General features: G+C 40.3%; 1 protein-coding gene across 6 annotated transcripts in view; it reads left to right on the top strand.

The window, feature by feature from the left end:
* RAPGEF4 (Rap guanine nucleotide exchange factor (GEF) 4) overlaps nucleotides 1–27518 on the top strand; it is a 308011-nt gene that overhangs the window by 234771 nt on the left and 45722 nt on the right. For all 6 annotated transcript variants that reach the window (XM_011991906.1, XM_011991905.1, XM_011991909.1 and 3 more), the window contains 7 exons: nucleotides 4286–4370; nucleotides 6223–6283; nucleotides 9010–9086; nucleotides 9506–9652; nucleotides 11610–11725; nucleotides 17280–17368; nucleotides 22114–22192. In XM_011991906.1, coding sequence (XP_011847296.1) covers nucleotides 4286–4370; nucleotides 6223–6283; nucleotides 9010–9086; nucleotides 9506–9652; nucleotides 11610–11725; nucleotides 17280–17368; nucleotides 22114–22192 — 654 coding nt within the window. The remainder of the gene's footprint in view (nucleotides 1–4285; nucleotides 4371–6222; nucleotides 6284–9009; nucleotides 9087–9505; nucleotides 9653–11609; nucleotides 11726–17279; nucleotides 17369–22113; nucleotides 22193–27518) is intronic.

Here is a 27518-nt window from a genome sequence, read left to right as displayed (position 1 = left end):
TGCCATGGATGCCTTGCCTTACTTAACCTCAGTGGGAAGGACAACAAAGCATAAGGACACATCTCCCTCAGGCCACAAAAGAACTGCTCCACAGCGCCACTGCCGTCTCCCTTGAGCAGACCCTAAATTCAGCATGAATCGTGAAAACTCATGTGTTCACTCATCCGATGAGCCATATTAAACACCCACCCTGATAACAAGACCACCCTACATTTGTACTATATTTTCAGTGTATACAAAGCTTCATGTCTATTGTTACCTCATTTGACCTTTATGACAATCCCGTGTATTAGTCCCATTTTACAGATGCAGAAACCAGTCATCAGATCAGTTGGGCCACTAGCAAGTTCATGATTTAGATCTCAAATTCAGTTTCTGCTTCCAATCTAGTGCCTTTGCACTACCAGATACTGCTTCTCTTGAGAACCGTCTAGAGTGTGGATATTTAAGCAAATAACATTCATGACAGTATGTTGTAATTACCACAGCAGTAAGACCACGTGCCACGGAGGAATAAATGTTAGAGAGTGGCCTAGCATGGCGGCTGATGCCTGTAATCCCAGCACTTTGGGAAGCTGAGGTGGGTGGATCACCTGAGGTCAGAAGTTGAGAGATCGGCCTGGCCAACATGGTGAAACCCCGTCTCTACCAAAAAATACAAAAATTAGCCAGATGTGGTGGCATGTGCCTGTACTCCCACCTACTCAGGAGGCTGAGGCAGGAGAATCCTTAAACCCGGGAGGCAGAGCTTGCAGTGAGCCAAGATCATGCCACTGCACTCTAGCCTGGGCAACATAGGTTAGAGAGCCAGTTTCACTTAGGAAAGATGACACTGAGCTGGGCTTGAGGCAGAACAAAAGTATTTTAAGCAAAGAGAGGAGCATGCAAATAGTCCTGCAGGCATGAATAAGCTTAGTGTGTTCGAGAAATGGAGAGATGCCTAGGATAGCTGGAGAGAGAGTGTAGCTATCAGGGAAGATGCGAAGAGAGGGGAGATAGATAAGTCTGGAGAAGGAAGTTAAGATCTGGTTTCCAGGAGCCTTGTGTGATGAAGAGGGAGCACTTCTAGATAGATTAAGCTGCTGGTCCTTGTGAGTTATCTAGGAAGAGATGGCCAGGAAGCCCTTGGAACTCAGGAAGGAGGGCTGTTTGGAGAACAAGATTTAGGTCTTGTCATTATCTAGATGGAAATTGAGGGTTTTTCCTAGGGAGAGAAGGTAGAACAAAGCCTTGGGGGCTGAACACAATACAAGGGATGGACAAAAGAACAACAAACCAAAAAGACATTGAGAAGAAATGTTCAGTAAAGCACAAAGGGATCCAAGCGGGAGGAGTGTGGGGAGAGGCGAGAGCTTCAGGCATGCTCAGTGGTGGAGGGCAGCGGTTAAAGTGAGCATGGTTCATCTTTACCTCTCTTCTTCTACAGTTTGTGCAGGTCCTAAGACTAGCTATCACGGCTAAAAGGTCAGCCTTGAACCATGATGTCAAATTTTTATTGAGGGTCTGACAGTTCTTCATCCTGTTTGAAATCTCAGATGCAGTATTATTAATATGTGAGATTTGTAGATCCAACAGGCATCATTATGTATGTGTGGGTAGGGGTGGGGTCTCACTCTGTTGCCCAGGCTGGTCTCAAAGTGACCTGAAATGATCCTCCTGCCTCGGTCCCCCAAAGTGCTGGGACTACAGGTGTGTTCCAGCACACCCAGGCAGGATAGCATTTTTAAAAAAGAAATCCATAAAAGTTAAGTAATACAGATCTCATGTTTATATTATATAAACACTTTTCCTAAACTCATAGAGATCTGCTCCCAAAATTACAACTTTGAATATGTCCAGATTTTAGAGCAGAATTCTAAGCCTTTCTTTTCCCAGCTGAGGTTTTCTCCTCTCACCATAACAGCCCACCCCATGGAGGTGCGAATGAGACTTGGTGACTGCTTTCTCTTTTAGCCAAGCTTCTAGGAGGGTTCCGTGTTATTTGCCACTGATGTCAAGTAGCAAGAACAGCAGGGCTGCTCCTTGTGCTGAAGATCCATAATCCTATTATGCCTACCTTGAGACTTTCGCATTAGCTGCCTCTATAGTAGTAGATGGATGAAGGTGACTCGATTGACTTTTAAATCCCCAAGGTTCCCAGTTTCAAAATCCCCATGTCCAAGTCAAGTAGTAGATGAGGCCTCTGGCAGAGAAGGCCTGGCTCCTTTGGAGCCCCTGTGGCCACAGCTTTTCTTCAGTGTTTTTATGGGTCCCATACTTTCTGGATTCCACCACGAGCACGAGATTGGTGTGCAGTTGTGTCCCTCAGTGGTGACCCTTAGCAGGAGGTGAACCTGGCTAGCATCTCCCAGGTCATGGATTTAGTATCTGTCTTTATACAGTCAGGATTAGGAAGATAGTCCCTGTTGATTCTGGAAGAGAACATTACAATATTCTTTTGTTCATGTTAAGGCTGTCCTTGGGAAGGTATCATGCAAAGTGTACAGAATTTTCTTCCTCCAATTAGACTCCACTAAATCTGTTATCTTCCCCATATGAGAATATGGTTGCAAAATTATTTAATCCAATTAACTATTTTAGAATATTCATAATTGAGTTTTGATTACTAAGAGTACTTACCTAATAATCAACTAAGTTTCAGATGTACTCTAGTAGACCAAATGTCATACTTTATTTGCAAGTTTGTTTAACTGCTTCTGCAAAGGTCTGAGTTTTGAATATCACTTTGCTGGGGTTTTTTTCACTTACACAAATAAATATGTAGACACCTCTATGGTTGCTGCTTCTGTTAGCTCTCCCATCTCTCTCAGAAAGATATTGTCCCCACTTTTCATATGAGGCTAAGACTTTGATGTCACATGGCTCGTGAGTGGTTGCACTGATTTTATACTTGATTTTCAGACCCTAGATCCAGTGCTGTGTTCAGTATACCAATACTCCTCAAATTTATTTGACCAAGGAACACCTTACAAATGATAATGTCGTGATGGTACATCATCAGTAGCTCATCAAGGGTTTAATGTTTAATTAGTAGTAGTTACAGTAATATTGAATAATATCATAAATTGTTAAAATGTTAGGACAAAATGCACAAAATAGACCAATGATTATGTAATAGATAACATTCATAACTGCAGCAATTAGTTGAGAGTAAACACTGCCTATCCATCAATATATAGATTGTCTCTCAGTTGACTCCCTAGAACTCTCAGAATTAATAACCCATTAGTTTGTTTTCAAGTTTCAGAAACATATTAGTTAGGATTCTTTATTTTGCAGAAAGCAAAAAAAAATTCAAGTTACTGACCAGTTGTATCTCCTACCCATTAATATAACTAAATGCTATGAATGATTTCAAAATAATTATAGATACAAAAAATGATTAGGAATCTATTCCTGATCTTCCAATGCCAGTCTTCCAATGCCAAAAATGTCTACAACACCCCCAGACCCCACACATGTCCTACATTCTAATAATTCAAGAAGAAGGAAGTGGTTTCAATTTTCACAGATTATATACTGAGGTCCTTAAATGCATGTTATTGGATACTAGTTTTATAATAAATTTTAGAATAAAAATGTTTTACATAACTGATTAACGTCTCATGGACAGTGGTGGTTTTTGTAACAGAGTTTGGGAATGTGGACATATACCTCCCTTCTTGCCTTCTCTTACTAATCCCAGATGCTACCATTTGCCTTCTCTTCATCTCATGCCCTTATCTCCTCAGGGCTAGAAAAGAAAACATTGAGTCTGCATACATCCTATGTTTGAGTCCTTCGGAAAAAACACATTATATAACCCCAAATAATAGTGACAGCGGCATTATTATTCTGCTAAGCTCAGATAGCACGCAGGATCTCAAGGAATTTAGATCAGTTGTCAAGTTGATTACACCAATTGTTTCTAGTGGTGGTAAAAGACAAGTTTTGCCATTTCTGATTAAGGTGGTATGTAAAGCAGTTTTTTAGCTCAATCATCTACAAAGTGAGAGGTGAGTTGGCTGACTACCGTGTGAGTGGAGGTGCTCTTTCCTCTGAGATCAGAGGAGAAGGGATCCTGTGGACTTTGGCTTTCTCCCATATCCTTTCATCAAGGAACACATTCATTTCAAAAATCCCTTTAGGGGTTATACTGGTGCAGCCTCTCCCTCCGCCAATATCTGTTTATGCAGAAGAAATCCCTGAGCATGTTACTGATGCCTGGATCCGTTTCCATATTTGAAGCCCTAGTGATGCCCTTTTTCCGTATTTCCTTTTTTTTTTTTTTTTTTAATCTTTGTAGACCTGGCCAGAGGACTGTGGATGACCTGGAGATTATCTATGAGGAGCTTCTTCATATTAAAGCCTTATCCCATCTTTCTACCACAGTAAGTTGTCTCTTAGTTTAGCATGGTTGGAGCACTTTGCAATAAATGCACTGTTAGGACAGAGGAGAGTATTACGGTGTTGTAGGGGGAAAGAATGTCTGATTTTCCCCTCATAAATCACCTCTACTCTTATGAGATGCTGAGGAAGTTACAGCCAAGAACAATCACTGAAAGGGAATCAAGTGTTGTCTCATTATTGGTAGTTGCCCCTGTGCCCTAAACCCCAGAGCAGTCTGATGTGAGTAGGGTTGGAACATGTGCTTCCTCCCTGTGAATGTGAATTTCTAACCTGCACACTCAGATAAGAGAGCCAGGCCTGGGAGGGACTCTGAATCCTGCCATGATATGCAGCCAGAGGGCGGACAGAGGGAAATCTAGATGACCTGTCTTGGCTTATGGGGCCAACTCCGCCAGGGTTTGCTACCTTCTTGAGAATGGAAGCAGAAAGTTCAAGAGAGCATCAGCTCAGATATATTAGTCAAAATAACACTACCCACTCATAAAAAATGACCCAGTGGCTGTATCTGATTCTGAACTTTTACCTGATTAGAGTATTTAGGAGACAGAAATTTTTGACTGAATAGGAATAGAAACACCTCCTCCCATAAGAATATGATTTGTAGGAAACATACATGTCCTACACGCTAATAAGTCAAGAAGAATGAAGTGGTTTCAACTTTCAGAGTATGTACTGAGGTCCCTAAGAGATATCTAGATGCCTAGTTTGTTTTCATTTCTAGCTCACTAAAAGTGATGTTCTGCTACCTCACAGTAGCAGTACCTGCCGGTCCCTGCTGTTGGGGATAAGTTCAGGTCTCTGTTGAGAGCAGTGAGGCATTTGCCATAGCTGTAAGCAAAAGGGCTTCAAATCCCCTCTCCCCTTCAACTAGACAAACCTCCTTCACATGCCTCCCACCCCCAGCACCACTGAGGGTCTGGAGACTTGCTCACCTATGTGGACTACCCAGGGGAGTGGTCTGGCCCAGCCTCCCTCCTACCTACCACTGCCCTTGCCATCCTTACTCTCTCCACAGGGCATAGATGTAGTGCCTGGGAGCCTCACCTGGAAAGCCCTCATATACACAGTGCAGACAGCTGAGGCTCCATGAGCCCGTGATGTAGAGGGAAGTAAGGAAGGACCCCTTTCCCTACCTGTGCTCCAGGGACCCAGCATGCCCCTCATCCAACTTCCCTGGTCACAGTGGAATTGAGAGGATTGTGGGTAGTCTTGTCTTCTACCTCAAACCCCAGGTACCCAGGCATAGAAAAATCTCAAGTTCTTGGGTTCTTAGAAAGATAGAGCCATGATTTGGGACTATAATTTGGAATTTTTTTTCTAATGTGAATTTTAGCTAGCTAGGAATAATTTGGAATTTTAACTAAGAATATAAATGTGTTCATTCATTTAGGCTTCATTATGCAACTTTAAGACAGAATTTTCCAACATGTTTGACATGATGTATTATATGTAATGCAAGCAAGAGTCACTAGTAGCAACAGAATCATATGATGTTGTATATGGTCTCCCCTTCTCCCCTACAGCCAAAGACAGGCAGGCAAGTTGGCTAGTTAATGCAGGTGGGACCATGTTTGAAACAGTCTCTAAGGGGGTTGCCTGGTATGAATTAGCTATAAGCTATTCTATAAAAAGAGCTACAAGCTTTAAAAACCTACCTAGCAGCAAATTGAATGGAAGTGACTTTAGATGAGAGCAGCAGCAGCAGGCGAGGTGAGAGATGACTGCATGGGGAGCCCCGGGGCAGTTTGCATTGTGCCCCTAGAAAGAGCACAACCCTTTTCCACCCAGACCTGGAAATGTGGCCTTTGCATGTTTCTTCTCTTTTTCTTCTAGGTGAAACGAGAGTTAGCAGGTGTTCTCATTTTTGAGTCTCATGCCAAAGGAGGGACCGTGTGTAAGTGAAAACTGTACTGGAACCTTGCGCCTGGCCAGCACCCTTCGAGTACATGCCACGGGAAGCCAGGCTGCTAACGCTTCACTTCTTGGCCCCGGGTCTGACTTGGTGACGTGGCAGGGTGTCCTGTGGCACTTTTGTTTTTCTGGACCTGTGATTATTTCCAGCCCATGCCGATTATTCTGAAGGATCGTGGTTTTCTAGTACCAGCAAGTATTGTGGGTGCCAGGCTGAGTCTCGCTGGCTCACTACCCTCCTGACTCACCACAGTGTTTAGAGGGTGGAATGAAGTCACTGCCCTTCAGGAAGGGCCTGAGGCAGTATCTTTCCCAGTGACCTCATTCCGTTCATAGCTTTAGAAGAACTAATAGATCTCTTGAGGTTGCTAGTTAGAATGATATTTAAACCCATCCTACTTCCTTTTTCTTCTCTCACTTCCACTTTAGGCTCCAAACTGGAGAGAATTTCTTTGCTTCAAATATGTATACAGTGTTAATATATAGTATCTCACCAAAATCCAAGTTGTAGTTTAGTTCTGTGATCATATTTGGAAGCAAGAAAAGGAAATTTGATGTGAATAGATGTGAACAATATTATATAAGCTGGCATTCCTTACTATTCCTACAAAAATCTGGCTCAAGAAAAAAACGGGGTTAGTGATCTACTAAGGTCAGGAAGTGCCTCTCCAATCTCTCTTGCAGAGTCACAGGATACAGTAGCATGCTAATGTGTTCTCAGAAGTTCTGCAATAAGGAGAAATTATCACCATGTTTAAACCGATACTTCCTGAGCCTAATGACATGTAGAACACTTTTTGCATGGACACCTGTTAACTCATTAGAGACATAGTTTGGAAAATCTTGCTCTTTCTTCAGGCTACATTATATGAGTCAAATAAGCAGGAAACATGAATTGTAAATGTGGTTCTTTTACTTTCAGTCATCAAAAGTGGTATTTCTGACATTGATATCTATTTCAGTAAGAATGTAACTTCTTCAAATGTTAAAGGCTTACTTTAATATTTTTATCTTAATGGTTGCTATTGACTTACTATTCTTTTTTATTTTCTTGTGTTCATTTCATTCAAACTTGCTAATTGCTTTCATTTTATTATGAAATAGTTATTTTAAACAAAAAATAGAGAATATTACAAATACCTTCTTAGTCTTTGTCAGATACTAACATTATGCCATTTTTTTCATATTTTCTTTTCTTTTCTTTTCTTTTTTTTGTTTTTGAGACGGAGTCTTGCTCTGTCACCCAGGCTGGAGTGCAGTGGCGCAACCTCCACCTCCCCTCACTGCAACCTCCACCTCCCAGGTTCAAGCAATTCTCCTGCCTCAGCCTCCCAAGTAGCTGGGATTACAGGCGTGTGCCACCATGCCCAGCTAATTTTTGTGTGTGTGTGTTTTTAGTAGAGGTGGGGTTTCACCTCGTTGGCCAGTCTGGTCTCAAATTCCTGAGTTCAAGTGATCTGCCCGCTGTGGCCTCCCAAAGTGCTGAATTACAGGCATAAGCCACTGCACCCGGCCTTTTTTCATATTTTCTAAAGAATTAAATATACATGCTGGGTGCAGTGGCTCATGCCTGTAATCCCAACACTTTGGGAGGCCGAGGCAGGTGGATTGCTTGAGCCCAGGAGTTCGAGACCAGCCTGGGCAACATGGCAAAACCCTCTCTGTAAAAATTAGCCAGGGGGATTGGTGCACCCCTACAGTCCCGGCTACTCAGGAGGCTGAGGTGGAAGGATCTCTTAAGCCCGGGAGGTCAAGGCTGCAGTGAGCTATGATCACGCCACTGCACTCCAGCCTGGATGACAGAACAAGACCCTGTCTCAAAAAATAAAAAATAAAAAATAATTGTACAACTACACTTGAAGACCCTTTGTACCCTCATTTATCCCATTCTCATCTTCCTACCCCAAGGTAACTCCTACTCTGAATGTAGTGATGATCATTCCAACCATTTTTTAAAAAAATACAGGCAGTCCTCTGCATCTGTGTGTTCCACATTTATGAATTCAACCCACTGAAGATCAAAAATATTCCAAAAAAAGAAAGTGGATGGTTGTGTCTCTACTGAACATGTACAGACATTTTTCTTGTTATCATTCCCTGAATAATACAGTATAACAACTATTTACATAGCATTTACATAGTATTAAGTATTATAAGTAATCTAGAAATGACTTAAAGTATACAAGAGGCTGTGTGTAGATTATATGCAAATGCACCACTTTGTATCAGGGACTTGAGCATCTGTGAATTTTGATATCCTTGGGAGGTCCTGGCACCAATTCCCCATGGATACCAAGGGACAAGTGTGTGTAGGTATGTATCTGGAAACAATATGTAGTGCTGATTTGCATGTTTTTAAGCGTCGCATTACTTGTCAGATTACTTTTTAGAACCATATTTCTATGGGGTAAGTTTTAATGAATTGTGGGAGAAGTGTGTATGGCTTTAAGAAACGGATTGCTGATAAATTGATATCTACTAAAAACCTATCTTTTGGGGCATAGCAAGGAATGCAGTGTTTCTCTTTCTTTTATATTCTATAGAAAAGGAGATAATATGCCACCTGAACAAGTTAGTATTTGCCAGTGATGTTTCTCGTTTTTTACGTATGCGTTATTCTGGGGACTTAAAGTGATGATTTGATAAGCTGTAATTTATATTGATGTGCTTCTATTCTTATCATAAGTCTTTTCATCTTTTTGTGTCTAGTGTTTAACCAGGGGGAAGAAGGTACCTCCTGGTACATTATTCTAAAAGGATCAGTGAATGTAGTCATTTATGGCAAGGTATATATATCTTTTTCTTTTTGAAACTTTATTACGCTCCATTTACTAGTGTGGCTCTAAGTATTAGCAATGTAGTGCCACAATTAAATATGCAACAACATTGTTCCTAGATGTAGAAAAGATATTATTGCATCTTTAATCATAAATTATCTCAGTTATTATACTTAAAGTAGTATTGTACTTTCTGGGGTTTTTCTCCTAACGGATTATAGTATGTACATTTAAGCCACAGACCATATTACTCAATGAAAGAAAAGTGAACATCATAATTTAATGATGTAATCCCCTTTGGCATTCCTAGGTACAGCCCATTTATCTACAGTGTTTGATGGGCCGGGGTCTTGTGGCAGGAGGTGGTGGGTGTTTGTGTTTGCTCTGTTTCTGGGATCCTCTTCATCTGTGTGCTCTACTCTCTCCAGGGTGTGGTCTGCACCCTGCATGAAGGAGATGACTTCGGCAAGTTAGCACTAGTGAATGATGCCCCACGAGCTGCCTCTATCGTCTTACGAGAAGATAATTGCCATTTCTTAAGAGTAGACAAGGAGGATTTCAACCGGATCCTGAGGGTGAGTCCAAAGCAAAGTGCGGCCGAGAGACATCCCATTTTTTCTTTAACTAAATAAGCAAAGCTTTGAGCATAGTCTTAATTGAGTAGTCCTGTGATGAATGAGTGCTCTAGGCACAAAAGGCCTTTGTTACAAACCTGGTTATATGTAATGTGTTGGTATGCATTCTGGGATCCAGAGGTTATATTCCAGTAAAACTGCAAATGCAGGATGCTATGCTGGACCCAGTCCCTCTATGCATCCCTGCACTGGTCCATGAGAATTGACAATAAATAGGAATTGCCTTGGCAAAATGTCAGTCTGAGAAGTTTCTCTCTGACATCTTGGGCATCCTTCTTTGCATCCTTCCCATCCCACTCTCCAACACAGTGGCAGCTCCCCCTGCTCCTTGTTTTTCTCTTTCCTAGACCTTCCTAGTTTCCACCTCTTTCTCCTCCCAAATCTGAGCCTGTCTCATATCATCATACATTCTCTTGATTTATTGAGTGATTCCATTTTACTGGGAATTAACATCCATCACGGTTACTCCAACCGAGCATTTTCATTTTCAGGGGCTCTATCAAGGATTGTTACAAACTAAAGGAATTGGCAGGCAGGTGAATAACAGGGGTGATAGAGGGAACTGTGCAATTGCACTTAAAAGTTGATTCTGCAGATGAGCCCACTCTAAGCTTATTAAGGAATTTGTGAGGGTGGGTGATGTTTAGAAAAATAGTCTCTGGTCTCTCCCCAGCATGCGGTCCCTTGCCCATGGGAGGGATGACCCAGCTTTGGCTGGTAGAGGCCTGATCACGGACTTTTAGGGATGGTGACGATGTCCCGCTACTCCTGGCTTCTCAGGTGGCCTGTGGTCCTTCCCACCTTAGCTTGAATTCACTTGGGAGGTTGTTCTTTCTCGGGTCACACTGCCCTCTTTGTTTCACTGCTGACCCACAGAGCAGGGTCCCTTCTATCCCTCTTGCAGCCTTAGCATCTCTAGTCCCTCCTCAAGTCCTAAATGTAGCTTTTGTGCTTTGGGGTGTATTCCCATTACTTAATGATGATTTACAATGTCATGCTCCTGTCCTTGTGTCTGGACATCAATCCCTACATGGCCTTAAGCATTTGCCTTTGGTGGCAAAATTTCTAACAACTAAGTTTCTCTTAGGAATGCATAGTCTTAATGCAAAAAAAAAAAAAAAAAAAAAAGGCTAAAATGTATACCCTTGAATGATATATTAAAAAAATACCAGATGGAATTTGAGTTGGTTCTTATCTGATCTCTTTTTAAATGGGAGCCAAATGTTGAGGAAAAGCATGTTAAAATTTTTAAACTAACGATTTACAATGATATTGAAATTTAAAGGTAAGCTGTACTAACTCCTTCAAGTTTACAAACAAGGAGTTTACATTCAGCCAAAACATTCTTCGAAAGAATCAGATTAGGACCATTATCACTGATGTAATTTAATCAATGGTAAATCACTTAAAATAACCGAAAAGAGTTTTTAACACATTTCAAATGGATTTTTCTTAAAAAAAGAAAAGAAAACAAAATAGTCTTTTGATTAGAGAGAAGAGGTGCCCCACTCCTAAGGAAACTAAATACGCTTAGAAGAAAAAGAACTTTGCTGAAGTTGCTTGCTATTTACCACATATTTTTATAACTAATAAATGCCTTTGCTCCCCACCTTCCTGCTCTATTTCTTTCTCCCAAAGGTTTCTCAGAGCATAACCACACTATGCTTTATTCTGCTGTTTTTCTGAAGCTGGGGTAAAAGCAGTCTTAAAAACACATGCCTCAAACCTCATCTGGTCCTCTCTCTGACCGTTCCAGCCCTTGACTTTGAAAATGACTTAATTTGTAGACGCAACAATTAGCATGACAAGCACCAAATGAGTTTCTGAAGCATTTGAAATTTTTTTCATTGTCTGAGTAAGCGACAGCATCTGTATGTGGTGTAATTTGTATTTGCAGGACGTGGAGGCGAATACAGTCAGACTTAAAGAACATGACCAAGATGTCTTGGTGCTGGAGAAGGTCCCAGCAGGGAACAGAGCTTCTAATCAAGGAAACTCACAGCCTCAGCAAAAGTATGTTTGCATCCAACACTGTAATTGCCAGACTATGATTAACCTTTTCACATGGTATCATCATTTCTACAATAGCATGTTCTCCTTTTTTGTGGAAGATGGCAGTGTATGTGACTTTTTTCCTCTCTATTGACTAATCACACATCTTGTGGAGTATAATGTATCCATTTCTGGCACAGCATTGAGCCGGGTGCTGCCTAGAGTAATTCGGGAGAGAATATTCCTTTACTCTAAAAACCACTCTTTGTATACAGTGTTCAACTGTAATAGCTGTGGAACAGAAGGCGTGTGAGAGAACAATGGGAATAGCAATGCCAGGCAGCTCAAAGGATACGAAGGCCCCTGGGTGATGAGAACTTTTGGTATTTGAATTTCGTATGCAGGATTTTGCATGAAGTGTTTTCCTCTTGTTACCAGAATGAGCGTCTTTGATGGAAACCCAGACTTCAAATATAAAACAGTCTATTGATTGCAGCCCAGAAGCATCCATTTGGCCTCATTCATACTTATTCCTGCTAATGTCAAAAGGCCATTAGCTTCACATTTCTCAGATGTCCTGTTTAACTTAAGTCTTTTTCAGTATATCGATGTTCAGTTCCAGCTTTTGCTGCAACTTACTACATAAGACTGCATCAAATGTACCAACATTTGAGTGGTAAGACAGAGAATAGAAAATGTGGCTCTAAGAAATTACAGAAAATTACAGAATCTAGTTTTTAAAACGGAGATTAATTTTCAATCTTAGTGTAATAAAAACAGCAATTCTGTAGCGAAAGAAATGTTACTCAATAATATGTTGAAGGAGAATGCATCTCAAGTAATTTTCCTTTGTTTGCCAAATAAGCGAGGTGTTTCCCTTATCAAGACATTCACCATAAATGATTAATTTTTATTGTTTAGACTAAAAGTCTAAGGCCCAGACATTTTCATTTGATTGAATCAACATATTTGCAAAGAGGGCAGGAAAAAAGATAATATTATTAAATAGCCAGAGTATATTTTGCAGATTTTGTAGAATTCTTATCTTACAACACCTTTTAAAAGATGGAGAAATTTAGGCTCAGAGCCACAAGTTACTTGCCCATGGTTTCAAAGCTTATAATGGCAGAGCTTGAATTCAAGTCCAGCTTGACCAGTTTTCACACGCCTATCCCCCTTCCACCTGCCAGCTTACTATAGCAAAATATAGTAGATAAGACTACATACTCAACACTGCTTAGTAAATATTGCAAACCACTCCATATCGAAGGAACTGACATGAAAAGGACTATGTAAAAAACGTACCTTTCACTTACAAAACTAAAAATTACCATAGAAATTTCGTTATTACTTGCTGTTTACTACTATCTGTTCTTGGAATTGTTCTTGCCCAAATGTTTTTAACAGTTGTCTTTCCAGCCCGCTAAGGAGGATGAGAATGAAAACTTTTTTTTTTTTATATGAAGGTTGAGACTGCTTCTAGTGATTTTCTTTGGTTCCCTTAAATAACTAGTGTTTTATCTGCATTTTAAACTAATGCTTCAGATGTCCCAGGAAAATTATGCTTACTGAAAAGGCAAGCCTTGAGAATTCTTCTTAACCCAGAAACATCTGATCAAGAGGTTCCCTGGGGGTCCCCTTGTTTCACTTCTTCATGTCATCGGGGAATGATCAAAAGCATTTGCTTGTTACAACGTCTTTCATTTAGGGTGTTCTCCAAATACAGGTTTCTTATGAAACCAAACTAAAAGGGATGGAAAAGGAGAGACCATATGTTTTATTATTTTAGGCCTGATCTGATTTTCCGTTATACCTCCTTATTTGTGTCCTGTATTCCAATTCAAATTTCTTCCACAATTCAAAAACTTATGCATGTTCACAATGAGCCATTTAAGAAATATTCAATGAGTACGAATTAATGCACCACACAAAACTTCCCTGAAGAATGAAAAGCTGCTCTCTCAAGGGGTCATTTTCCATGTTGAGTTTTCCCAAATGAGACCAGAATTGAAGGGGAGGGGGCATGTAAATAAATTGGGGGCTGATATTCTGGACTTCAAAAATGTGGCATCAACCATGTCTATGGATGGACTTAAAATTTAGGAAGCTGTAGGGCCTCTCTTCAGAAATTATCCTTTTTGAGCTCAAAGAGGGTCACCATATTGGTGCTGCTAATAATGTTATTTTTCTGGTTCATTTTTCCCTGAGAAATCCAGAATAGTTTATGTGTACATTTTTAACTTTCAAAACCTCCTGACTCTACCTGAGCATCTCAGCTCTGAGTGTGATATTTAAAATGTCAATAATAAGGCAGTGTTTCCCATGAAGGAGAAATTCCACAGAGCCCTCAGTCGTTTACTGTTTCGGATGTCTTTCTGCTCTGTGGTTATGCAGGTTTAGTAAGAAAGAATTTGATATGCATATTCCTGTTTTAGTTACTGTGTTGCTTTTATCTTAGACTATTTTCTCATTGCTCAGCTCCATCCTGTGTGCAGGAAGACAGTCTCTTTCAGGTCCCCTTCTCCACACCCTTCTCTATTCCAAGAACAAATTGTAGTGTCCTCATTTGCAGAAAAGTATTTTATGTCAGAGGTTTAAAACCTCATAGCTTATATAATGTAACCAATTGGAGTTTGCTTTTAACTTGAACTAGAGTCGCTCTTTCATGAAATAAACTGAAAAGAGTCATGCTGTGTGGTCTTTAAGTGGTCCTGACCTCATTTTAAACAGAGGCCAAGCAGTAGGTGCCTGGCAGTGGACAGTGGGAAACAAAGCCGTCACGTGATGTTTCAGCCAAACCCAGAACTCCAAGAGCCCAGGGGGCTGTGTCTGGCCAGAAGCTCCTGGCCCCTCCGTCTTGGAGTCCCCCACCCTAAGGGAATGTCAGCACCTAACAGCCTTCTGTGGAGCTGTGAAGAGAAGCTGGGGTAAGGTGGCCATGGCAACTGTACCACGAGAGGAAGTCTCTGGTAGCAAAAGAAAGATCCTGGGGGTCTCCGATTGGCCAGGTGGGCAGAGCTTAGAGAGGCCACTTTCTCTCTAGAGAGGTGATCAGGCATCCGGCTTGCCTCTCAGACCTCTATTACTTTTGACCAGCCATAATGCCCTAGCTAAAGGATGTCCAAACAAAGAATACCAGAATGTGAAGCCAACCTTCTAGTAGAATTAGTTTTGACAAGGGGACACATTTTACAAACTGATGTATGAGTCACACAGCTAGATATAGAGCTTGCAACTTTCCAGCAGCCGCTTCCCGGTGCCACGCGAAGTAACAGACTGGTTTTCCCCCCATTTGGTTTTCACGTTTTGGAATGTATATATACTCCTATTGATATGCAACTTGTTTTCAGAAACAAACCGAACAAGCCCTCTTTAGAGGAAGGTTGTTAATTACATGGAGAATTTCCTGTTCTGAAAAAGCTCCAGGTAGCTAGACCTGGTCTCCATCTGGAGCATCTTGCTGTGGAAGCAGAAAAGTGCCACGAAGCTCATGCTTGTTCTCTGAAGCCAGACACACCTGGCTCATGTCAGAGGTCTCCCATTTACTAACTCTGTGACCTGAGGCTTGATTCCTCCCCCTCCTGAGCCGTCTGTCCATCTGCACAATGAAGATAATATTTAACTAGCAGGAGTAAACAGGACGCCCTTATTCAGTGCACACCTAGCTGTCTAGGGTATAGTAAACATTTGACAGATGTTGCTCTCTCCAACCCAGTTTCCTGATTAATGTGTCCGACGCTACTCTTTTTCCAGCTCATGTGGTGAGTGCTATCAAAGAATCATATATTTCAGGAATTACTGGATGAATTGAGCAATATTCTCTATTTCAATATTGAAAGTCATTTATAAATATGCCCTCTTCTTTCCTCAAATATTCATTGCCCACAAGAGGAAAAACCATTGTCTTCTACCTTATGTATTTTGAGAAAGGGGTCAGACTTTTGAGATGAAAGTAGACTATTTTTTTTTTCTCTCTATTCCTCTTCTCTCCTTCTCTAGGCTCCAAAGCCAAGTTTCCTCAAAGATCTAACTGTTGAGCTTCCTTTTGGTCTTGTGCGCGCACTCACAACAGTTTTAGCTAACAGCTGCCTTCCAGATAGACTGCACTGGCCACCTCATTCAATACCAGGGGTGCTTCACTCGCCGTTTTCACATGCACATATGTTAAAATGTCTACTCATCACTCCCTCAGGCTGTGGGTTAAGATCCTGAGATTTAATAATATGTTAGAGTTACTCTTGGGATCTCAACACACCTCAAAGGTCTCAAACAGGCAAGGAAACCAGAGCTGAATTCTATCACTGCTTTCTGAACATTAGACAATTTTATTTTCATTGTTGTTTTTACTTGCCTAGTGTGTGTGCGTGCGTGCGTGTGTGTGTGTGTGTGTGTGTTTTGAGATGGAGTCTCACTCTGTCGCCCAGGCTGGAGTGCAGTGGCGCGATCTCCGCTCACTGCAACCTCCACCTCCCTGGTTCAAGCAATTCTCCTGCCTCAGCCTCCGAACTAGCTGGGACTATGGGTGCGTGCCACCGTGCCTGGCTAATTTTCTGTATTTTAGTGGAGACAGGGTTTCACCGTGTTGCCCAGGCTGGTCACGAACTTCTGAGCTCAGGCAATCTGCCCGCTTTGGCCTCCCAAAGTGCTGGGATGACAGGCGTGAGCCACTGCGCCCAGCCCCTACTTGCCTGTTATTTTTAAGTGAAATTCCAAGCAGAAAAGCAAAGCCTGAGTTTTGGAAGAGAAGCACCCAGATCATCTGAATGTATTTTGTCTACAGCTCCCACTTAGTAGTGTTTTGTCACTGTCTTGAGTATGATTTTGAAACAGTTCACATGCAACTTAAAAAATAAATCCTCCTGTGTTAATTGAAGAATACCATGGAAGGATCTGCTGAAATAATGTCTAGTATAACCCCCAGTAATTTATATCTGGCATTGAAATAAATTATAAGGATTTTCTACTGCTGATTTATTTCCCATTCATGATGCTACTGGGGTTTGTTTGTTTGCTTATCGGTGTTATGGAGTTTTGTTTGCTTTCTCTCATTTTATTATTAGCTGAATTTCCAAAGCACATACCAGTGTACAGTTGGGAAAGACAGAGCATTCCAGAAATAGGCAGGGGAATCCAGTGTGGGACAGAAGTTTTGCTATGAGTAACCCATATATGGATAACCTAGCTTACTCTCACTTCCCCTCACCAGCTCCCCCTGCCTGACCTGAACTGCCCTGGGTTTTACATGTTCCTTTTTATTCTCCTTTGGAAAAAGACTGAAGTTTCTCAGTTCCCAGCCTACTAAAGCTGCTCTTCAAGAAGTTTACCTTATTTCCACGTAGGGAAAGAAGAACAGTGTTTGTAGTAACGACTTCACTTTGTGGATTTTTTGTTTGTTTGTTTGTTTTGTCTTCTCGTGTGACTTTGACAAGGTGCATGGTCTCTCTTACCTTGAAAAGTATATGGTTCCCTGGGATCTCAAATTAAAAAAAAAAAAAAAAAACTTAGATAAGTAAAAGGTTTTTTTAATGATTTGCCCACTTATGAAAAACTAATGGCATTTTTGTTTCTTATCCAGGTATACTGTGATGTCAGGAACACCTGAAAAAATTTTAGAGCATTTTCTAGAAACGATACGCCTTGAGGCAACTTTAAATGAAGCAACAGGTATACACATAGAACAGTCTGCATGTCCATTGAATCCATGCATAGCATTGTTTAAAAGTCCTGCATTCATTTGCAGTGTGTATAGCAAAAGCAGTTTTGGAAGGGGATTCTGTGTATTGATACTTGAAAAGCATCTCTGTGTGACCTGACAGGGAACAGTCCTTCTGACTGTCCTCTTTCCTCCCCAGTCCTGACTGTTCTCTAGAAATGACTCAGCCTCATTTCTACATACCATGCCTCGTCTTCTCTAGGCTTCTCTCTCTTAAGGTATTCAAATCCAACCTTTATAGGCATCTATTGGGTTTATCATTTACATCGTACCTATTCCCATGAAGGATTTGAAGCTGCCTACATAGAAGGCACAGCCTTGCTCCAGTTGGGAGTAAGATGCTTCTCTCTGCAGTTGTTGTAGAGTCCAGCAGCTCTAGAATGTGACTAAATGCCACCATTCGTTTGCTAGGGCTTCCCTAACAAATTACCACCAACTGGGTAGCTCCAGCAACAAAATTATATTGTCTTACAGCTCTGGAGGCTGGAAGTCCTAGCTGAAGGTGATAGTCGAGTTGGTTCCTTTTGAAGGCTGTGAAGGAGAATCTGTTCCATGCCTCTCTCCTAGCCTCCCGTGGTTTGCAGGCTATCTTTGGCATCCGTTGGCTTGTAGATGCATCATCCAGATGTCTGCCCTCATGTTCACACGACATTCTCCCTGTGACTCTTCATGTAGCCTTCCCTCTGTATATGTCTGTCTCTGGGTCCAAGGCTACCCCTTTTTGTAAGAATACCAGTCATATTGGATTAAGGCCCACATTAAGGACCTCACCTTAACTTGACCACACCTGCAAAGACACTGTTTCCAAAGATGATTGTATTCTGAGATACTGGAGGTTAGTTCTTCAACATATCTTTTTGGGGGGATACAATTCAACACATAACATCTACTTACAGTGAGTCAGTCTTGTTACCTAAGACACAGATATTCTAGGGTGAATAAAACAAATCTCACCAGTGAACTAAGTGTTCAGAGTTATAAAATTGTGTTCCACTTTGGTTACCATCTTGTATATGACTTTGAAACAGCCGACACGCAATGTGTATTTTTTTTAATCCTATGCTACTGCCTCTCAGAATAATGTCATGGGTTAGTATTTTAAGCACATTGAGCTCCATAGAAGAGCGTTTCTCACTAAAAGAAGTTCAGAGATTTATCTCAAAAACTTAGTTCAAAATCCATTTCCATAATTGACCTTTGCTATGTACTCAAGTTGAAGATATCATCATCATCATCATTATTATTATTATTATATACCTTCTAAAGGTATTTTACCACTGAATTCTTATTTTATCTTCTCATTCCAGTTTCTCATTTTTTGCATAGATTACCTGAGGTTTTTTATGTAGCAAATTAATTAGAGTATAGTAGATATAATCATCAGGATCACTGGCTCCAGGCCAATTATTCTCAGTTCAGTATTTGTTGAGAATCTTGTTGGGTAAACACTAAGCTAGATGCTTCGGACTAGGCAATGTGAATAAGGAATCATCCTCCTGCCTTCAGGAAGCTTATAATCTGTTAGAAAACATAAAGGAATTTGCACATAACTTGAATATAAGGCAGAATGTGGTTAGTGCTTCAGGGACACTGACTAGGTGAGGGATCTAGAAAAATATCATGGAAAATATAGAGTGGCCCTGAAGGAGGCTGGTAACCAATAACTAGAGATGGGGACAGAGCCATCCATACTAAGGGACAATATTAGCACTGACCTAGAAATAGACAGGGAAGAGTGAGTGGTCTGATTTTTGCTGGAATATTGTATACATAAGTTGGAAAAGGAAGGAAAGGTTTAAGAATTGGGGTATAGATCTTAGAGAGTCTTAAATGTAAAGCCGGCTGGGTGCAGTGGCTCGCACCTATAATCCCAGCACTTTGGGGGCCAAGGCGGGAGGATCACTGGAGCCCAGGAGTTTGAGGCTACAGTGAGCTATGCTCATGCCACTGCACTGTAGCTTGGGCAACAACAACAGAAAGGTAGAGCCAAGCATTGGGAAGTGGTTGAAGATGTCTGAGCAAGAAGAATGTGATAAGAGCTTTACTGGAGAAAAGTTACTCCATAGTTAGTATAGAGAAGCTGTTGAAGAACCAATTACGTGAGGATAGCTTCCAAGAGCCATATGTAACCTCAAATAAACAAAATTTCCAAGACCATGGGTCAGGAAAAAATGCAGCTGATTTTTTTCCCTCTGATTAACTGTTTGCCGAGTATGTGTGATTGCATAATGCAAGAATCAGCATCTTACCTAAAGTAAGTATTGACTCAAAAAAAAAAAAAAGATTCTGGTACATTAGAGACTATGGCATCTAAGGAATGAGCTATAAGATCTTTACCACCCATGAAGGGCAAGTATAGCCTCCCTTTCAAGTCACCTCTAAAAGAGATGGAGACTGAATTATTGCTGCTGCTTCTGCTTCTTTTGTTTAGTTTTGTTTTTTTTAATTACTGTTCCTTGCAGAGCAGGGCTAACCCACGGGCAGTATGCCCAGAGTAGCCTGATTGTTCCTTCTTCATCAAAAAAATTAAAGCCTGGAAATCAGTGTATTCTAAGGCTGACGTGTGGGATGTGATTCTTGACCCTTCCGTTTTTGATGGTAGAGACTAGACTAGCATCATAATTTAATATTGAACTTCATTTCCTACAGTTTTTCCTGATATTTTTTTCTTACAAGTAATGTTTATGCCTTGGAGATAAATAACAAATCAGTATCTTTCTCATAAATCAAAAATACAAATTTCCCCTGCCTCCCCCACTGTTCTGGACACTAAACAATCCTAGGGTAGGGTGACGACATTTGTCCGTATACTGGAGTGGGAGGCCTTTGGCATTTATGGATTTACAGGACAGCGAGAAAGGTCAGAGTTACCATGAAACTTGTTTACATCATAAAAATGCACACTGCTGAATTTGACATTACACTCTCTTAATTTACCAAAAATCTATTTTCTACCTGAGACCTATTAGTTCTTATATTTTTACTTTTAAAACCAGCATTAGTCATGGAGTGACTTGGTAAATCATCTTCTAGTAGGAAATGATATTTTAAATTAGTTCTTAAGCAAATTTTAACTCTATAAATTAGATTTCCAGTGTTACTGTTTTTGATGAACTGACATCTCGGCAAAGTTTGAATCAGTGACTAAATGTTTAACCATTATTCTCATTTAAATATAAGTGACGAGTGTAATCCCAAGTTGTCATCTACTCAGCGTCACCAGTCACCTTCAGTCTCATTATACTGAGAAGCAGAGAAGGTGTCAGACAGAAGAGTTGCTACATATGAGGAGAGAGCCGGAAAGCCACACTGAAATGTGAGCCGAGTAGTTGGCCATGTTAACTGATTCCCTTCCCAACCTTGGAGCACCCAAGTCAAGTCTCTGCTTTAGCAAACTTTAAACTACCAGATAGTACAGCCTCCTGGGTGCATATAAGCAAGTATTACCTCCTCCATTCTCAGGATTATATCAAACATATCAAGATGGTGCTAGATGTTAAGCTCAGACAAGCCAAAGTCCTTTGGTACATTCAAAAAAATAGTTTCATGCAGCCTCTGTCTCCTGTCTGGCACCTTCTCTGCTTCTTCTCTGGCTCAGTATAATGGGACTGAAAACCTGGTGACATTGAGTTGTGACACTTGGTATTACACTCATCAGTTATATTTAAATGAGTATGTATAATGGTTAAACCTTTAGTCACTGACTCAGACTTCACCAATAAAAGTTCATTAACAACATGGATGACATTTGACAATCTAATTTATAGAATTAAAATGTACGTATTTCTCACCATTTTCCATTTAAGATGAGCATCACAATCTCAGGCAGTGTATTTCACGTTTTCCCTGGAAATGTCATGGCATCTTGGGTTCCAAGTTCTGATGGGCGTAGTCCTGAGGTTTTTAGGTTTGCCTTCATGAGCTTTCCCATCTGGCTATCCAGGGCGTGTTGTCTGCAATGAAGAACCAGCGTCAAATTCAATGACGAAGTAAATGAAGCTTATTTTGGGGACTTGCCTTACTTCCCTTGCCAACCCCCTGCTTCCTTACTTACAAAATAGTTTCACATATAGGACAGTCACCCTTTGAATCCACCAGCTTCTGTTTTGTTAGCCTTTGTTTTGCTCTAGTTGCTGCTCACAGTCTTAATCTTGTTTTCTTTTCTTTTCTTTTTTCTTTTGTTTTCTTTTCTTTCTTTCCTGTTTCTTTATCCCCTCACCAATCAGCTGCTCTTACTACCTCCTGATTCTGTAATTCTATTGCCCCCCCACCCTTCATTGCTCCTTTTGGAAACAGGAGGTGAAAAAGAGATAAAGGAGAAAGGATTTTGAACAAACAAATATGGTATAGACAAAGAAACGACCATGTCTTTGTTCTGCGTGTATGGTACTGCCCACATGTGACCCTTTAAATATACAGATTTTAAAATGTTTGGTGGCTAAGGTACCTAGTGCCATTTGTACAAGGCTGTCTCTTTTTAAAATATTATACTTTTTGCCCATTGTCATGAGAAACTGATTTTGATCGCAGTCTGTCAGCACCATTATTTATATGATGTGCTTCTGTGTAAAGTAAACTCATACCCTAAACCAGTGTATTGGAACCAGTGGCCAAGAACAAGTGAGTAGATACTCTTGCCTTCCTAAAGATTTCCACAGGAACCTAATTTCCTTTTCTGTTTTTTTCCCCCTTCCAGATTCTGTTTTAAATGACTTTATTATGATGCACTGTGTTTTTATGCCAAATACCCAGCTTTGCCCAGCCCTGGTGGCCCAATATCCTTTTATTGTGATTGTAAGTTCCTAGTCCCTCGAAGACAACCCCACCTGTCGAAGGCCATTCTCTCATCTCATCTTCTGAAGGTAAGTCACGGCCCAGGCAGAGTTGTACATTCCACCCTCGTCACACTGAAATGTGTTTTCCCACATTTCCCACGGTTTTCCCCTGTACAGACTCGCTCTGCCCGGCAGAGGTCTGCTGTGCCATGGTTAAGGATTTCCTCCTTGTTACCTGTATTAGGGCATTCTTTCATTGCTATAAAGAAACACCTGAGGCTGGGTAATTTATAAGAAAAGAGGTTTCATTGACTGGCAGTTCTGCAGGTTGCCTAGGAAGCATCATGCCAGCCTCTGTTTCTGGGGAGGCCTTGGGAAACTTATAATTGTGGCCAAAGGTCAAGGGGGAGCAGGAGCCAGGTGGGAGAGGTGGCAAACACTTTTAAACGACCAGATCTCATGAGAATTCACTATCTCAAGGACAGCACCAAGACATGAGGGATCCACCCCTATAACCCAAACACCTCCCACCAGGCCCACGTCCAACATTGAGGATTACATTTCAACATGAGATTTGGAGGGCGACACACATCCAATCTGTGTCATTATCTGTGCAGAGAAGTGTGAACCAGCTCACCACAGGAAGGTGATGCTGGCAAAAACAATATCCATGCCCCTGGGAGGCAGGCTAGAGAGGGTTATGGAGAAGAACCTGGGAGTATTAGCAGGAACGGTTCGCCAACATTAGAGACAGACTGTTCCCTGGCAGGATGGACTGTGGTCGGCTTGTGTTCCTCCTCTGAGCTATGGTATTAAATTGCTAACATGCTGAGATAAATACAAGTTATCACTGTAGGATAACTTTCTTTTCCCATTCATCCTAGTCCATCCTCTCCTCTAGATACCAACATTTCTTCCTTTGTTACTACTTGTTATTATCATCTTATTGACTTAAAGACCCAAAATTTGAAATCCAGTGATAATTCCTCTATAGCTTGAAGGCCAAGTTTGTCTGGGACAGCTTTTCAACAGTGTTTGGAATGGCCCAGTTGATGCTGGTATATAGCACAGAGCAAACATTCTCAGAAAATGGGAGTGGAATAAAAGAAGTGGGTATTATTAATGAGCTTCACACTCAATTTTGGGAGCATGTGAAAGTATATTCTAAGATTTTGTTTTATTTTTAGAACAACAAAAATTTAGACCCCAAATCACTTTGGCCCTTTTGATCAGTTAAATATATTGAAGGAGAATGGCTCTTTTATTCTTCTTCTTTTTTTTTTTAGCAATTCAATGAATGTTGACATGTTTTCCTCATTCGAGATTATAATTACCCTACCTGATTCTCATTTTCTTGTTCACTCATAATTCTCTTTGAAGTAAACAATGTATGAGGACAGGAGATTTGAGTTGAAGGTGCAACTCAGAGGGAGCTGCAAGAGGGAGATTTGTGTGTTTATTTGCCTGGAAACTGTCTTACCGAGTAATGATGGCTTAATGAGACTTACTTATATTATATATTTTTTCTGGCACATACTCAATTTTTCTCAAGTAAAATGAACACATTCAGGATCTCTGTGCTCTTTTAACTCCACACGCACTAATCATTATAGACCTTTGAGATTTGCTGGAAGGAAAAATAAAATCCACCATTGAGTTTAGACTTGCTTTTTTTTTTTTTTTTTAGCAGTTAGAAGGTTGGTAAGCCTAAGGCAAACAAAACTCAAGGACAAGTCAGGGAGTTCAGTGGGCCAAGGCACAGCATCTTTACAACTCCAAGCCCCAAACACTGCACTTGTCTTTTTTTTCAGATTCTAACTTCTTCATTTATTAGCTTGTTCCCCTTCAAGAGTTGATTGAGAGCATTCAAATCACTAACTTCTCTTTTTAAAATAGTGCTCTAGAGAGAAGGTCTGTTTCTGCCCAGATAGGGAGGAGTGGGGAAAAGTGATACGGGCGGGGAGGGAGAGGGGAAGGCAAGAAAGCAAACAGGCGTGGAAGAGCTGTGACATCAAATCCGACTTCTTTCTTCTGTAGATGGGGGAATCCAGGATGACTGGGTGTAATCTATATTATCTAGGTCCCTTAGACCACCTCCCTCATATCTGGCCCTGTGGGAACTTAGATTCTCTTCACTGTTCTATTTTGAATCAGCTCTGTCTGTGTCAGGTGCATGCTAAGAGCATTGACCAATATTATACGACTTTATCCTGACAGGATTTTATTGGGTTAGTATTAGCTTTGTGTTACAAACGAGGGTCCTGAAGTTACCCCCAGCCCCCATAAAAAACAAAAAAAGGAGTGGCTTGCCCAGGGCAAGTAGCTGAGTCCTCCAGATGATTCCAAACCTGGAGTTTGCCTTTTTTTTCTCTCTGTCTTCACAACTTATTTATTTCAAAGCTTGTTTAAATTTTAATGATTCTGTAACCTTTCATTACAGTTTAAGAACATTTCAAGACAATATATTGTATCATAAACTGCTTAACAGCACACCTGCAAGCAGCAGGGATGTATAATGCAAACTTGAACAAGTGGTTTAACCCCTATGTTTTTAACGTGGGACATTAGGGATAGTAAAATACTTAACCATGTTTCATTAGTCAGTTGCTTTAGTGGAGTATTTTTGAAATGCTTAACATCTGGAACTTTTCATAGCAGCCCTATGAAGAAGTCAGTATTTTTACTGCTATTTTTCTAAATCAATAAACTAGAATAATGAAAAATTATGAATTGCTCAGAGAAAGGTAATTACTAGCACAGAAAAGATTTGAGCCCTGAGCTACTGACACATATTTCTGTTCTTAATCCACATTGTGTGTCTCTTCCAATTTTGCTTTTACCATGGAGAAAGATAGTAGAACTCTCCTGAACATTAATATATCAGGCCTTTTATGTGCTAATGAGAGAGACTCTCTATTCATTAGACACAGTTTGGACATGATTTGACCCGATGAATACAAGTGCTTTATAATGAGTTTGAAAATCATATTTGTTCAATTTCTATACTTTTCATCTCCAGGTTCTTTAATCTTTTTTTAAATCTGCATTTAAAATTGAGTTCAATTTTCCTTTAGTCTTCAAAAGAAAATTAAAACCACCTGTATATAACCCTATAACCTCTCAGGTGTAGTATTGCTAACCGTTTTGTGTATATCCTTCTAGTCTTTTTTCTATACATACAGATATATGTTTTTAAATGTAAGAATGGGATCATACTGTAAATAATTTTGTATACCTTTTAATTAAGCAATATTTTGTGAATATCTTTCTATGCCATTATTTTTCTATGCCATTTTTCTAAATATAGATAGTTGTCATCCTTAAAAATAAAACATTCTCATTCCAAAAAATTTTAATTACCACAAAAGGAGAAGAGAGCAAAGTTCACCTGGTATCTCACCACCATTAATAAATTTGTTTTTAAAATTTTGGAATTTATGTATACATTTTTATGTACATAAGATTTTATATAAATTAAATAATGTTACATGTGCTTTTTGGTAATATGCTATTTTTCACTTAGTGGTATATTGTGAATATCTTTCCAAACTAATATATATAGAGATAAAACTATATCATCTTTTTTTTCTTCTAGATAATTCCATAAACATTTATTGACGACTGGAAATGTGTCACATAAAGTACTGGGCAGCAAGGGGGCAAAGATGAGAAGGACACATTATCATTTTTAATGACTATAGTATCAATAGATATGTCATAATTATTTTCTCAGCCTCTACCTATTGGATATTTAGATTATTTCCACATTTTTTTTGCTATAACAAACACAATGGAGTGAATCGGCATCCTTCCAGCTAAATCTTTGCCCAAGTATATGAAAATGTACTCACTTTAAATTCCTAAAAATAGGCAAAGAATATGTAGTATGTTAATGCTTCTGACGTGTATTCCCAAATTGCTCTCCTATTGTCTCAATTTTGTGCTTTATGATTAAACTCTGCCATATTCTTGTTTGTGCAACTCCAGGCTGGCCTTCAGTTTAGTAAGTGATCACACGAAGTCAATACTATTTTGAATTTTAGTAACTCTCTGATTCAGAGTATTTTCACATTATTTACTTTATCTTTCCAACACCAGTTCTCCAAATGTAAAGCAAAAAGTCTGGTATATTATTTTTGTTGATGTTGTTTTGTGTTTTTTTGTTTTGTTTTGTTTTGTTTTTTTGAGACAGAGTCTTGCTCTGTCGCCAGGCTGGAGTGTAGTGTCGCGATCTCGGCTCACTGCAACCTCTGCCTCCTGGGTTCAAGCGATTCTCCTGACTCAGCCTCCCAAGTAGCTGGAACTACAGGCAGGCACCACCACACCCAACTAATTTTTTTATTTTTAGTAGAAATGGAGTTTCACCATATTGGCCAGGATGGCCTCGATCTCTTGACCTCGTGATCCGCCTACCTTGGCCTCCCAATGTGCTGGGATTATAGGCATGAGCCACTATGCCTGTTATTTATTTCATTTCACATATAGGAGAAATCAAGGTACAGGAAGGTCTAATAACTGCCTGAGATCCTGCATGTACTGGTAGACATTTGGAGGAAGTCCGTGTAGCACTGATGTAATAGTGGTTTGCAGTGGACATTGTGGTTGATATGCCAACATACATGCCTTATTACTTGGTCATTCTAGCCACTCGTAGTAATTAGCCTTCCTTGCCAAAGACTGGTTCTCCAGTGCCAGACCCAAGCTAGACTGGGCCAATGGAATTCAAAGAGAGGCTTCCTGGGCTTTTGGTGAAAACCTTTTTAACATTTAGGAGAAAAAAACAGGAAGCCTGTAACCCCAATTGCCAGCAGCAGCTATCTTACAACCATGATGGGAATGAACCCCAAGATAAAGCTGGAATGAGGAGACAGTGAGGAAAAACGGGGGTCTGTGATAACATCATTAGCATTTGACTGGTCCTGAAGCTTACTCTGCCAGTGGATTATCTTTTCATGTCAATGAATATAGGTGTTTGTTGTTTAGGACAGATTCTTACTGCAGCTAAAAGAATCTTAAGGATGAATGGCTGATATTTAAACTTACAGAAATTTTAAAACAGCAATAATTTTGGACAGATTTTTTTGTTAGCATATGAGTTTTCTTTAGCTTAGTATTCATCACAAATTTTTTGCTTTTGGCATGGAAATAATGAGTTTAGTTTCTTGAATTAAGAAGAAAAAAGACCGGGCGCGGTGGCTCAAGCCTGTAATCCCAGCACTTTGGGAGGCTGAGACGGGCGGATCACGAGGTCTGGAGATCGAGACCATCCTGGCTAACACGGTGAAACCCCATCTCTACTAAAAAATACAAAAAACTAGCCGGGCGA

This window comes from Mandrillus leucophaeus, unplaced genomic scaffold (genome assembly GCF_000951045.1).
Source record: "Mandrillus leucophaeus isolate KB7577 unplaced genomic scaffold, Mleu.le_1.0 Scaffold40, whole genome shotgun sequence".
Lineage (NCBI taxonomy): Eukaryota > Metazoa > Chordata > Mammalia > Primates > Cercopithecidae > Mandrillus > Mandrillus leucophaeus.
This window is presented reverse-complemented; position numbering and strand designations above follow the sequence as displayed.